Here is a 13,778-nt window from a genome sequence, read left to right on the forward strand (position 1 = left end):
ATCTCTTTGAGTTTGAGGCCAGCCTGGTCTACAAAGTGAGTTCCAGGCCATCTGGGGCTACAGGGGGACCCTGTCTCAAAGAGACCAAAAAAAAAAAAAAAAAAAGATTTGTGTGTGTGTGTCCACATATGCACGTGTTTGTGACTATGTATACATGTGTGTGGGTGCTCAGACACCAGAAGTGGACTTCTGATCCCTTGGCTTGGGCTAGAGTTACTATGTGTGTGAGCTACCTGATCAGGGTGCTGAGAGCCAAACTCCAGTCATCTGATGGAATAGTAAGTGCTTGTTAGCTGCTGGGCCATCTCTTCAGCCTGTCCTGGTTGATTCTGGCTCTGTTGTTGCCTAGACTGGCCCCAAACTCCTGGGCTCAAATAATTCTCCTACCTTAGCCTCCTGAGTAACTGAGACTAAGGCATCCATCACCAGTACCTCTTGTTCTTAGTGGGAGAGGTTGGAGGTCACACACTAAAACCACACCTTTCTGTGTCAGTAAGTACACGTTTACATCATTTCATTAGCTGCTTAGTATTCACCTTTGTTTTAAAATATTTTTTATTCGTTTCCTGTAAGATGTTATCCTCAAATTCCGGGATAAGATTGAGAAAATGGAGAAAGATGTGTATGCAGTGCTGCAGCTGGAGGCAGAGGAAAAAGAGATGCAGCAGTCAGAAGCCCAGGTGAGGCTGTGGAGGACTTCCCCTCTCACATGGCCTCAGGGTCCCTGTGCCAGCCTTCTGCAGTGCTTACCTAGCAGCAGCTGTCCTGTATGCCAGTGTTCTTTGAAGCACTAGTCTACAGCTCCACATGTGGATCAGTGCAGTCTTCATGGCAGGTGTCCTTGTGCTGTCCCCACAGATCAACACAGCAAAGCGGCTCTTAGAGAAAGGTAAGGAGGCAGCACACCAAGAGCCTGAGAGGACCTGGTTCCAGACCAAAGAGGAGAGGAAGAAGGAAAAAAGTAAGTCATGGAGGTTTCTCTTCAAGCTAAACATTCTGCTGTGCATGATGGTGCAGGCCTGTAACTCCACTAGGGATGCAGGAGGAGCAGGAGTTCAGGGTCATCCTTACCTGTGTAGTGAGTTTGAGGCCAGCCTGGACAATATGACACCCTTTCTCCAAGTGTGGAGCGATGGCTCAGTGGATAAGTGCTTGTCATGCAAGCTGAAGAACCTGAGCTTGAATCTCCAGAGCCCATGTAAAGCCAGGTGTAGTAGCGTATTTCTTAACCCAGTGCTCCTATGACCAGTTGAGAGAGGGCAATCTTGGGAAGCTCTTGAGCTAGTTAGCCTGAAGTACACAGTGGTAAAGCAAGAGACCCTGCTTCAGACAAGATGGAAATAAGACAAATATCTGAGGTTGTCCCTCTGACCTCCACACTCTCCACTGTGGCACATACATGCCTGTTGTCATACATGAATCCTCACACACATGAACATGCACACATATACACACACAAGCTAAACATAATACTTAGCATGGTGGTACATATCTATAGTCCTAGCACTTAGCATTTGGAGACTTCAGAAGGAGAATCTTGAGATTCAGGACTTTTAAAAACTTTTTTTTTTAATTATTTTTTGTGTGTGTGTATGAGTGGTTTGCCTGCATGTATGTAAATGCATCCGTTTTGTGCAGTACCTGCAGAGGCCAGAAGAAAGCATTGGATCCCCTGGCACTGGAGTTACAGATGGTTGTTAGCCACCATGTGGGTGCTGGGAACCAAATTGGGTCCTCTGGAAGAACAGCCAGTGCTCTTAACTGCTCAGAAGGAGAATCTTGAATTTGAGCCCAGCCTGCAGCTAGATTCTGCCTGAAAAAAACAAAAAACTCCCCCAAACTGAACTTGGAATCACCCCAGGACCCAGTAGTTCTAGAGCTAGATATAAATCTAAAAGGGCTCCGTCAGGCACCTGAATGCCAGTGTTCTTTGAAGCACTTGTCGTAAGAGTCGAAAGGCAGAAAGAAATGTCTGGCAAAAGATGGATTGAAGCCTGGTATGGCAGTATATGCCTGCAGTTCCAACACTTGGCAGGCAGAGGCAAGTGGACTACTTCAAGCTTAAAAGCCCCCCTGCGCTACATAATCAAGTTCTAGGCTAGCCAGGACTATATAGCAAGCCCCTGTCTCAGAAAGATTTTTTTTTTACATGTTTAAAAACAAAGCAAAAAGAGGGCTGGCGTATAGCTCAGAAGAATACTTTTCTAACATGTGGGTGGCTCTAGGTTCAATCTCTAGTACCCCAAAATACCAAAAAAACAGTGATAAATGGATAAAGATTCACTATGTACCCAAGAATGATCTAGTCTCAAGAGTTGGGATTACAGGGACTGGAGAGATGACTCAGTGGTTAAGAACACTGATTGTTCTTACAGAAGACCCAAGTTCGAATCCCAGTACCCACATGGCAACTAACAACTGTCCATAACTCCAGTCCCAGGGGATCCGACAGCCTCCTCTGACCTCTGAGGGCATTGCATGACATGGGTCCACTTACCTACATGCAGGCAATACACACATACACATAAAAAAATAATAAAATTTTTTTTTAAAAAAAGAGTTGGGAGTATAGGTATGTGCTGCTGGGCCTGGCTTTTTCCCCCCTGTGGGTGTGTTACTAGGATCAAACCTAGGGCCTTACCTACCACTGAGTTACATCCCCACCCCACTCTAGACTGTTTATTCTTCTGTCATAGTGAAGTCCTGAACCATGTTGTGAAGATAAATCTTAAATATTTTCCTGTGTGAAATAATGAAGGTCCAGAGTTCACTCGGGGATGGGGGAGGTAGAGTTTCTTGGTGGTAGTTAGTGAGAAAAGAGTGGTGATGGTTGCATTTGTGTGTATGTGTTTTAAAGATTTATTTGTGTGTGTGTGTGTGTGTGTGTGCCTGCATGAGTTTATGCATACCACGTGGGTACAGGTACCCAGAGAGGCCAGGTGTTTGATTTCCTAGAACTGGAGTTACAGACAGTTGTGTGGGAACCAAACCTGGTTTCTCTGCAAGAAGAGCCAAGTGTTCCTAACTCCTGAGCCATCTCTCCAGCCCCAGGAGGTACTTAATATGTTTCCTCTTCTCCCTTAAAAAATAAAAGCCAGTGAATTCACAATGTTCTATATGACCTTGCTTTATTCACTTAATTTTGTAGCTAGATCATTTTATATAGGCATAGGTGTAACTGCTTTTTTGTTTTTGAGACAGTATTGTGACCCAGGCTAGTCTCGAACTATAGCCAGGGATGACCTTTAACTTCCTGTTCTCCTGCCTCCACCTCCCAAGTGCTAGCATTACAGGCATGAGCATCCATATCTAGTTCACAGAGTGGTGGTGCACACCTTTAACCCCAGCACTTGGAAGTAGAGGCGGGTGTATCTCTGTGAGTTCAAGGCCAGCCTGGTCTGCATAGCGAGTTCCAGGCCAGCTGGGGCTACAGGGAGACCCTATCTCAAAAAGACACAAAAAAATGGCAGTGTGCTTTTTCATCATGAGTAGCTTATGACTTATTTTTTAACTTGCCCCCTTTGAAGGACATTAACAGTTTTTCCAATTTTTGCCATTATAGATGAGGAATATTGCAAAAAAATTTGAGCACATGTCTTTTTATAATTGAACAAGTATTTCATCTTGTGTCTTGTAGGATAAATCCCTAAAAGTGGAAAAAGGGGTATGCGTATTACTAATTTGGGAGCGATTTCAAAATGACTTTCCGTACAGGTTGTGCCAGCAGTTTCAGAAACACTGCCTGCATTTAATGAACAAACAGTGAGAGTGACTGCGTGTTAGGCTTCTGCTTACAAGTAGAGCTGTGACTGTTGGTGGGAAGGAGTTGAGTGGCAGAGGTAAACCCGGGTCTTCATCCTGTAGCAGGCTCAACAGCTACTGAGCACCTCACGTGCAGTGAGAAGTGGCTGATGTTAAGGGAGAAGTGGCTGGTTTAGGGAGCGAGAGGTGAGCACTGTGTGTGCATGTAAGTGTGCACATGCATGTGTATGCACGGATTCGTGTGTAGTCCAGAAGACAGTGTCATTGGTTTCTTGGGACAGGGTCTGTCATAGGCCTAGAACTCACCAAATAGACAAGGCTTCTGGCTAGTAAGCCCTAGGGATCAACCTTTGCCTGCCTGCCCAGTACCAAGACTACACGTTACCACCAAACCCACGTTTGGTGGGGGGGTGTTTTTGTTTTTGTTTTTAAATAAGTGGATTCTAGGAGATGAAACTTACGCCTTTTTTAAAAAAATTTTCCTTCTCACAATTTCATAATATAATGTACTCACCCCCACCCTTGTCCCTCTATCCTTTCTCCCTCTCTCCCCACTGAACTTCTTTCCTACAAGTCCTACTTTGATGTCTTTTCTTGTGGCCCACTGCATTGAATTACAGTTGCTCATGTGAGTGTGGCAGGGGACTTTCACTTGAGCAAGGGCAACTTACTAGTGGCTATACCACTGAAGAATCTGACTCCTACTCCCCCCAGTAACCATGAACTGCCTGCAGCTCCTGGGGGAGGGGTTGGGCCTCATGAACTCCTTCCCCTAGGTCCTCACTCTTGCCTGTCAGGCACTTTTCCCCTGACATGCCCAGCTCTGGTTGCACTTCATTTTAAGCTGTTAAATATTAATTTAGACTAGATGTACTTCTGGACTCTTACCATTGCCCTGAACTCTCATGCTTTCCTCTTACTCCAGTTGCCAAGGCTCTGCAGGAGTTTGACCTGGCATTAAGAGGAAAGAAGAAAAGGAAGAAATTTATGAAGGATGCCAAGGAAAAGGGAGAGATGACTGTGAGTGGCTTCCCTTCGGCCTTTGGTCCCATGGAGCACTGGTCTGCTCTGTACTGACCCCTCAGTCTTCCCCCAGGCAGAAGAGCGGTCCCAGTTTGAAATCCTCAAGGCACAGATGTTTGCAGAGCGGTTGGCCAAGAGGAACCGCAGAGCCAAGCGGGCACGGGCAATGCCTGAGGAAGAGCCTGCAGCAGGTCCCGGTAGGGGAATGAATGGGGAGCCCTCCCAGAAACCTGCATGATGGGTGGGGAGAAAGTTGGTGGGATAATGGTAGTAGCTATAGTTTTGGAGTAAGTGGAATGTGCCAGTGCATACAGGTGTCCCTTTATTGGCTTCAAGCTAGGGATTGGGCCTGAGCCTGGGTCCATGGGGCTGCTGTGAGAGTGGCCAGTGATGCTTAGATGAAATGAAGAGCTTTTGGAACATAAACTGACCTTGGAATCACCATCCAGAGCTTCTGGGACTTAACAGCTTCTAACCCATTCTCTGTGTGCAGCCAAGAAACAAAAGCAGAGGAAGAAGTCTGTATTTGATGAAGAACTCACCAACACGAGCAAGAAGGCCCTGAAACAGTATCGAACTGGGTAGGATTTTAAGTGATCTTCAAGCCTTTGGCTGTGCTGAACACTGAAGCTTTTGTTTTCACACTGACTCCTACTTCTACCTAGAGCTTTATAGTGAGGGCTGGTCTCTGTCTCTGTCCTCTGAAGGCTTGTTGTAGACCCCGAGAAAGACAGGAGGAAAGGTGGTAGTGGCACCTCTTCCTGCCTGAGGTGTCACTAATCTCACCATCTCTCAGTCTAGGCAAGTTGACAGTCAAGATTAACTGTTAATACGCAAGAAAGGCCTCTTCCAAGTTAACTTTAAAACAGGCCTGAGCTGGGGGTGGTGGCGCACACCTTTAGTCCCAGCACTCAGGAGGCAGAGGCAGGCAGATCTCTGTGAGTTCAAGGCCAGCCTGGTCTACATAGTGAGTTCCAGGCCAGCTGGGGCTACAGGGAGGGCCTGACTTCCAGAAATGCATACTGTCTTGTAGAAGCCCACAAGGGCCTGGACCCCAAGCACTGAAAACCATATAACTGCATTGCATGCTATCCTGCTGACGCTGTTCTTACTGTGCAGTGGCAGTGGGGTAACATCGTCCACACCCACTCACCTCTCGTGTCTCTCCCACAGCCCTTCCTTCGAAGAAAGGAAACAGTTAGGTCTGTCCCGCCAAAGAAGAGGAGGGAACTTTAAATCTAAGTCCAGGTGATGTTACATTGTGGAAGGGGAGGATTGCCTGAGGGACTGGAGAAGCAAGGAGTCATGGGAGGCAGGGCCACGCCCTCTTTCTGGTCTTAACCCTGCTGATTTTCTTAATAGGTACAAGAGGAAGTGACCCCAGTGGCCTGAAGTTTATGGGGGCAGTTTATATCCCTTCCCTGTGGGAAGTCATCTTGGCTTGGTCTGTTGTTTTTTCTTTGTTTAAACAAACAAAACCTTGAGAAAATCTATCATCTGTGTGTGGTGGTTTTTTTTTTTTGGTCTTTTGGTCTCCTTGTAGCCCCAGCTGTCCTGGAACTATGTAGACCAGGCTGGCCTTGAACTCACAGGGATCCATCCATCTGCCTCTGCCTCCCAAAAGGCGTGCACCACCACACCCGGTTTATCTGTGTGTTTTTTTTACAAGGTTGGGGGTGCGGTTGGGTGTGTTGGTGTCTAGAAACTGGCCTAGGCTGACCTGGAACCTCGTATTTAGGCCTCAAACTTGTGACTCTCCTGCCTCAGGTCTAGATGATTGGCTTGCTTGTGACTATCTTTGTATAAGGTCCCAAATGGAAGAAGTCTGTTTCCTCTCAGCTTGGAAAGTCTAATGGTTCTCCAGTACCACCCTGGACACCAAAGTGTGCTTAGAACCACTCAGCTCACCCAGTTACCAATACAGGACCCTGTTCAGAAAATCAAGGCTCACCTGCATGCTGGGGTGTGGTTCAGACCCAGTCTGCTCATTTAGCAGAAAGATACCTATGCAAGTCTTTAAGTCTAAAAGCCAAGGGCTACATAGGAAGTTCCAGACTAGCCAGGGCTGCAGAGACCCTGTCTCAAAGCCAAGTACAGAACTTTTTTAGGGTATGTACATTGTTAATAAAGATGTCTGGGAGGACTTGGGAAACAGTTCAAGTACATCCTTTGCTATAGGTTTGAGAATTTCTCACCATGGGTAAAAATGACTCACCACTTAACAAAACGGAGGTCTCACTGTAGTCAGCACCTGCCCCCGAATTCTCTGGCCACCCAAGTTGCTACTGAAAGTCAGGGAACAAGACCCAGTGGTAAAGCACTTGCCTAGCATGTCTGAAGGCACAGCAAAAAACATGAATTTTCTCAACTGTTTTTATTAATCAGCTTTATAGGCTAAAGTGCATAGTAAAAACAAAAAAGAAAATGCATACATAAGAAAGGGATTTTTCTGGCCAACATTAGAAAGGACCTGAGATGCCTAAGTCTGTTCTAAGGAACACTGGACAGAGATGCGGATGCAGGCGGCAGGCTGGCTTCTGGCTTGGGGCCGGGGCCTGCAGAAGCTGCTGGCATGCTAACCCTGCCCCAGCAAAGGTTGCAAGGGAGGGTGCTAGGACAAAGGCTCACATGAGGTGCTACTGGCACCAAACCTCTCCTACAGAGGCCAAGAAACCTGCTATCTGAGTGCAAGTTACAGGAAAGGGTGCAGGGGTCACTCAGCCTGGGCCTGCTGTGAAGCCCCCGACAAGGGGCAGTGACTATGTAACTGGGTCAGGGGAGTTGGTGAAGCCTTTGTCACAGGCCTCCGTCCCCTGGAGGGCAGCTGTCCCAGGAGGAGGGTGGGAATTCTTGTGCTCCTTGAAGGGGTAAGCCATTCCGAAAGTTCATTAGAATGAAAGTTAGTCTGCAAATTGGGGCCTGGCATTTAGAATCAGCTGATTCTCTAAGCTCGGACTGTGCCCTGGGATCACTACAGAAGAAACATCTGAACGAGTTAGGGCCCAGACTTCCCCTAGGTAACCCTGGGTGGAAACCCAGATGCCCCAGGGGATCTGCCCATTCACTCGCTGAAAGAGAAGAGAGAACTAGTAACTGCTCTCAGTTTTGGAGGTAAAGTGCATACTCTAGCGCAGGGGTAAATCTAGAATCAAGTGTGGGCAAGCCCTAAAAGTGGATCCTTAAATAGGTGCGGAGACTAAAGGACACTAATAACCAGTTCCTCTGCAAGGGAGCCAATGCAGGCTCTATGGTGGCAGGGGCAAAAGGCAGCGGGGTGCCATCTTTCTACATCATCCTCCGGATCTCCTCAAAGTTCATCAGGTTGTTGGCTGTGTCAGACCAAGCAGGGTGCTGGGCTCCATCCATCTCGGGTGCAAGCTGGTTGCTCCTCTCCAAAGTATGATTTTCACCACCAATCACCTCCTGGCAGTCGGGACAGGTGCCCCTCTGTGTGGCTCCCCCACACTCAGTAATCACATAGATGTGGCCATTAGGGCACTTGAACCAGTGGCCACGAGGAACACCCAAGGCTCTGACAATTTGCACCCGTTCTTCCTCTGAGATGCCCAAGCCAGAGCAGGGAAGGGTTGTTTTCAGAGCCTCCATTTTTTTCTGCACAATCTGTTCATCCTCTTGGGTGAACTTGCATGTTTTCTCAAGGATGTTCTGGATGCTGGAGACTTCCTCTGCTACACTATCTTTCACCTTCTCCGCCATCTTGCAGCGGGTCAGGAGATTCAGCAGGTATGTGAGCCTCTGGATTTCGCTCTGTAGGTCGCTCAGTTCCTGGCTGCTGAAGCTCAGGCGCTTCTTAGCCAGCCACTCATGGACCTGATCAAGTCGAGTCCTCACTCTTTTCTGTTCTGAGTAATGTACCTTTTTCAGGGACCCCTCCAGGTTGGCCAGGTGGTCATAGAAGTTGATGTAATTCTCAACAAGGCCCAGGTCTTTCACTGACAGGCTTTTCTGAGCCAGCTTCTCTTTTAGCATCAGGAAGTCCTCAGGAAGCAGGTGGTGGAAGAGAATCTTACTTTCCAGCAGGGTTTTAAGTTGTTCCTGGCTGGTTGCAATTTCCCCTGCAGAGCCCTGGATCTTTTCCTTAATAATTTCTATCTCTTCTAGCCGCTGTTTGATACTGGTCCCATACCTCAGGTTTTTGCGGATGGGCACCTGACAGATAGGGCAGACCTTCAACCTAATGGCGACTTCGTCATCCTTCTGTTCATTCATGTAGCGATCCAGGGCTTGTACCTCAAAGATGTGGCTACAGTCTTCTAGCTGCACAAAGCGGGCGTCAGGCTCATCCTCAAAGCCGAAGAAGATTTGGGTGACTTCATCGAGGTGGCAGACACGGCACTTCTTGGGGCATGGCTCTCCACACAGACCAATGCAAGGGTGGCCACAAGCCAGCAGCTTAGTACAAGGCACGTAGCATGGGGGGCGGTTGCAGGGCTCTGAGCAGAGTTTGGTGCACTGGTAGTGCTGACAGCGCCAGACACAGGGCTCCACACAGGGGCTGCACAGCTCCCCACACTTCTTCTTGCACTGGCTGTGGACACAGCGATTCTGACAGGTCCGTTGGCAGGGCGGGCACTCACCAATGCATGGCTCCTGGCACTTGTGTGAGCAGATGAGCATGCGCTTGCAGGGCTGTTGACAGCGCTCGTGGAAGCGCCCTTCAAAGCAACTGTGGCAAGAGCCTGGGCAAGGATGACCGCAGTCCAAGATGGTGCCACATTTGGTGGTACACTTGACTGGCAGCCCGTACTTGAGATCCTCTACATTACCACACTTCACCTGTTGGCTGTGCCCGCAGTTGAGTTTCACAGTGACCTTTTCTGTACACAGCCGCACACAATCCTCACCACATGGGTGGCTGCATCTGTGGCCACATCTCAATACCTTGGGGCAAGGCTCCTGACAGCAAAAATCTGACTCTGGCATTGAACAAGGGACCATCTGTTCATGACCACACCTAGGAATGGTTTTAGGCACCTTCACCTGACAAGGCTGACATTCCTGGAAGCAAACAAGGGGGCACCGGTGCCCATCCTGGCAGATGACCTTTTGGCACGGCTTCATGCACTGGAACTCCTTGTGGGAAGAGTCGTAGGGGTGGCAGGCGCGTGTGCACACATGCCCACAGCCCAGCCGGAATTCACAGGGCAGGCTGCAGCCTCCTTCTGGCACTTTTTGGAAGTCAGAAGCTTTGGATACTAAGGTGTGTGTGTCAGGGTGGTTCTGGCAACAGAGCCGGAGCGACTGGCCTATTTCACTGTTCTCTCGGAGGGTGTGGATGATCTTACTCCACAAGGGCACCTTGGCTAGCATCTGCATGTTCCCGATGCAGTACATCCCTTTCTTGGCTCGGGACAAGGCCACACAGATGCGGTTAGGTATCTGGAGGAAGCCCACCTTACCCTCCTGGTTGCTCCGCACTAGTGAGAGGAGGATGATGTCATTCTCTTCCCCTTGGTACTTATCGACCACATGGACCTTGATGCCGGCAAATGTCTTGGCAGGCATGAGTTTGCGCAGGCAGAAGAGCTGCCCGGTGTAGGTGGTAAGGATGGTGATCTGGGAGGGCAGGTACTCCTGGCACAGGAAGTACTTACACAGCTCCACCACAAAGTGAGCCTCATGCTGGTTCTGATGGCTTTTGCCTTCTTGGATCTCCTGTTCAGGAAAGTTATGCTCCACAAAGAAAAGGTTGGAAGAGACCCCCTGAAAAGGAAGACGGCAACACGTCAGAAGTTCCCAGTGACACTTTTTCCTTTTTCAAGTACTGGGGATTGAACCCACTGCCTCATCCATGCTGGCCAGTGCTCTCCTTACTGCTGCACTCCACCTCCAGCCCTCGGCACTCATTTTTCTCATCCTGGTGTCTCATGCACTGGTCACTGACCTTGGAAGGCTCCCTGAGCCCTCCACCTCATAATCTAACTTCTGATATTAGTCACCATGTGCTTAGGGCCACACATGTGCTGATAAGGAGGCAGATGTGCTGAGGGCTCTGCTGTGCTGACTGCTTCACACAGGCACTTCCATACAGTGAGTGGACATAAGGCCAGATCACCATTCTCACTGCATGGAAGCCTACAACACCCACAATTCTTACCTAAGCTGCTCAAAGTTTCACAGCTACAAAATCCCAGAATGGAAACTCAAAATCCCAGGTCAGAATTCTTGATTTCTGTCCTGTTCCTCCCAAGGCCCAGCTGGAAGTTCTAAGCTGGCTCTACTCCTTTCTTGTTTTCTTTAAAGACTTTACTTTCATTATGTGTGTGTGTGCATGGGAATGCGGGTGCCCAATGAGAATAGAAAATGCAGAGGCCAGACTTACAGCTGGTTGTTAGCTGCCCATCATGTGTGCTAGGAACTGAACTTAACAGCCCGTGCTCTTAACTGCTGAGCCATCTCTCCAGGCCCTCTGCTTTCTGAAAGCCTGCTCCTGAGGGAGAGAAGCCTCCTAGGCTGCTGATACCATCAGAAAAGACCAGGTAGGACAGACTGACCTTAATCTTCTCATACTTGAGAACAGAGGGATGGTTCTCCAAATCCTGGTAAATATGTGGAGTCAAAAGGCGGGCAATTTCAGGACGCATGCGGTGCTGAAACAACACGTGTGTCATTAGCAGTGGGGACAAGAAAAAGGACCATTTTTCTGAAGCTATGTTGCCGGTAGGAAACCTACAGGCCTAACATCTGAAGAGCAACTGGAAGGAAGAGCATGAAGCAAACAACTCCTCCATCCGCAGAGCAGGGCATCTCAGTGCTTTAAGACAGGAAAGTACTTCTGACAAGGTCGTTCCTTTTTTTTTTTTTCCTTTTGGTCTTTTTGAGACGGTTTCCCTGTAGCCCCAGCTGGTCTCAAGCTCACTATGTAGACCAGACTGGCCTTGAACTCACAGAGATCCACCGGCCTCTGCCTCCCAAGTGCTGGGATTAAAGGCATGTGCTACCACACCTGACTTGACAAGGTCATTTCTAAACCAGTTCTGTTTTGGGGAAAACTCCCAGGAAACTTCTCCTATGTGTAATAGCAGAGGCCCAGCTTCTCACCTGGTAATTCAGACGGACGAAGGGAATGTTTACTTTCACCAGCCGTTCAAAAAGGGACACCTCAAGGTTGAAGTTCTTGGCCAGATCATACACATTGGCACTGGGGCGCAGCTGAGGAGAAAAACATGGCTGAGGATTCTCTACTGAAAACAACTGTAATCATCTACCCCGCAAATGTTTTCCCAGTGCCTCCTGTGCTAGACCTGGTCTAGGTGCTAACAGGTTAAGGATTAATATTGACAAGGACTATAAAGCGTCAAAGATGGGACAGAGAGCCCAAAATCTGTTAGCTAGGCCTCTGAACAGTGATATATCAGTTGATTGCTGGGCATGGTTGCTCATGCCTTTAATCCCAGCACTTAGGAGGCAAAGGCAGGCAGATCTCTGTGAGTTCGAGGACAACTTGGCCTACATAGTATTGGGCCAGCTGAAAAAAAAAAGCCAAGACATCTCATTTGACAGCAGCAATAAGGAAGCTGCCGGTCCTTCCATCATGTGAAGAGCAAGCTGTGAGCAGAGAGGAATGGGGGCACTGAGCAAGGAGGTAAGCCGGAGAGACAGGGTGAACCCTAACCTTCCTGGCCACTTTCTGTTATTTTATTTTGAGATAGGGTCTTTCTATGCAGTCTAGGCTGTAGACTACTCAAGCAGTTTGATTCAAGGCAGGTGTGGTGGTACACACCGGAAATCCCAACACTTGGGAGGTGGAGGCAGAGGATCAGCAGTTCAAAGTCATCCTCAGCTACAAAGTGACTTTGAGGCCAGTCTGGGCTATATGAGACTCTATCTCAAAAAAAAGCTTGATTTTTTAATATAAAGTCCAATGAGAAACCCCTGGATGGCTTTAACAGGGATATGATCTGACTTACTGGGGGTTTTGTTGGTTTGTTTGAGACAGGACTTGTTGCTGTGCCTGGCTAATTTACTTTTGTCGTCGTTGTTTTTAATATTTTATTTATTATTTTTATTTTATGTGTATGAGTGTATTGCCTGCATGTATGTGAGTGTACCCGTGTCGTATGATGCCACAGAGGTGAGAAGAGGGCTTCAGATTCCCCTGGAACTGGAGTTAAGGACGGTTTGTAGCCACCGTGTGGGTGCTGGGAATCAAACCTGGGTCCTCCGCAAGAACAGTCGGTGCTCTTAACCACTGAGCCATTTCTCCAGCCCTTGTTATTGTTTTTTAATTCACCTTGGCTCCTTTATGGAGGACAGACCAAAGTAGCAAAACTGGAAGGGAGTAGACAAAGCAACTTGCTATTGTAACTGTCCACTTGAAAGCCACAGTGAACTGAGTACAGCACTGCAGTTCTGTAATCCCAGCTACTTGGGAGGCTGAGGCAGAAGGTCACAAGTTTCAGGCCAGTCTGGATTATATGGCAAGACCATGTAAGATAAAAAGGACTGGGAATGTAGCTCCGGGAGAATGCCTGCAAACATGACCCTGGGTGCCTTCTCTAATTGTGGGGCTAAGAAGGAAAAAAGTGAGCACAAAGGCCAGGTGTTCTGTGTATACCACTCCCCAAGGAGGGCAGCCCATCTTCCAGAAGTTCCTGCTTTACCTGCTGGTGGTCTCCAATCAGAATAAGGTGCTGGCAAGCTTTGCTCAACGTGGCAATGGTGTGGGCCTCAAGAACTTCAGCAGCCTCCTCCACAATGACGATCCGAGGCTCCACCTGCTGCAGGATCTGACGGTACTTGGCAGCGCCTTGAGTCAGGAAAGATGAGAGGCATCTTTGAGCTAAGGCAACAGATCTAAATGGCCAGCCCTGCTGTACCTTCCTTTGATGGGTACAGCTAAGCCCTCATGCTCATCCAGGGCTGGGGTGACCATTGAATGGGAGAATAAGCACTGAATGGTCCTGAGCCTTGAGGCTATTGTACCTGGTGGTTGTGAGGGTTTCAAGCTCAGCAGCAGCAATCGGGAGAAA

The 13,778-nt window shown here is 48.4% G+C and overlaps 2 protein-coding genes across 4 annotated transcripts in view; one reads left to right on the plus strand and one right to left on the minus strand.

The window, feature by feature from the left end:
* The window catches only part of Ddx27 (DEAD-box helicase 27), a 28,650-nt gene extending 22,372 nt beyond the window's left edge, over window positions 1–6,278 (plus strand). Inside the window, exons 15-21 of one of the 2 annotated variants that reach the window (XM_008834851.2) lie at window positions 574–680; window positions 859–961; window positions 4,688–4,782; window positions 4,859–4,982; window positions 5,279–5,366; window positions 5,959–6,033; window positions 6,148–6,278. In XM_008834851.2, the coding sequence (XP_008833073.1) occupies window positions 574–680; window positions 859–961; window positions 4,688–4,782; window positions 4,859–4,982; window positions 5,279–5,366; window positions 5,959–6,033; window positions 6,148–6,163 (608 nt within the window). In that variant the 3' untranslated portion in view covers window positions 6,164–6,278. Of the gene's footprint in view, window positions 1–573; window positions 681–858; window positions 966–4,687; window positions 4,783–4,858; window positions 4,983–5,278; window positions 5,367–5,958; window positions 6,034–6,147 lie in introns of those variants that run through there. The other variant, XR_003849812.1, reaches the window with a different exon arrangement.
* Window positions 6,279–7,140: 862 nt separating this feature from the next.
* Window positions 7,141–13,778, minus strand: part of Znfx1 (zinc finger NFX1-type containing 1) — a 36,830-nt gene continuing 30,192 nt past the window's right edge. For both annotated transcript variants that reach the window (XM_008834853.3, XM_029564382.1), the window contains exons 11-14: window positions 13,410–13,555; window positions 11,848–11,958; window positions 11,301–11,396; window positions 7,141–10,509 (exon numbers count right to left, since the gene is read on the minus strand). In XM_008834853.3, coding sequence (XP_008833075.1) covers window positions 8,071–10,509; window positions 11,301–11,396; window positions 11,848–11,958; window positions 13,410–13,555 — 2,792 coding nt within the window. In that variant the 3' untranslated portion in view covers window positions 7,141–8,070. The remainder of the gene's footprint in view (window positions 10,510–11,300; window positions 11,397–11,847; window positions 11,959–13,409; window positions 13,556–13,778) is intronic.

Source organism: Nannospalax galili, unplaced genomic scaffold (assembly GCF_000622305.1).
Source record: "Nannospalax galili isolate Female #2095 unplaced genomic scaffold, S.galili_v1.0 scaffold1037, whole genome shotgun sequence".
NCBI classification, from domain to species: Eukaryota; Metazoa; Chordata; class Mammalia; order Rodentia; family Spalacidae; genus Nannospalax; species Nannospalax galili.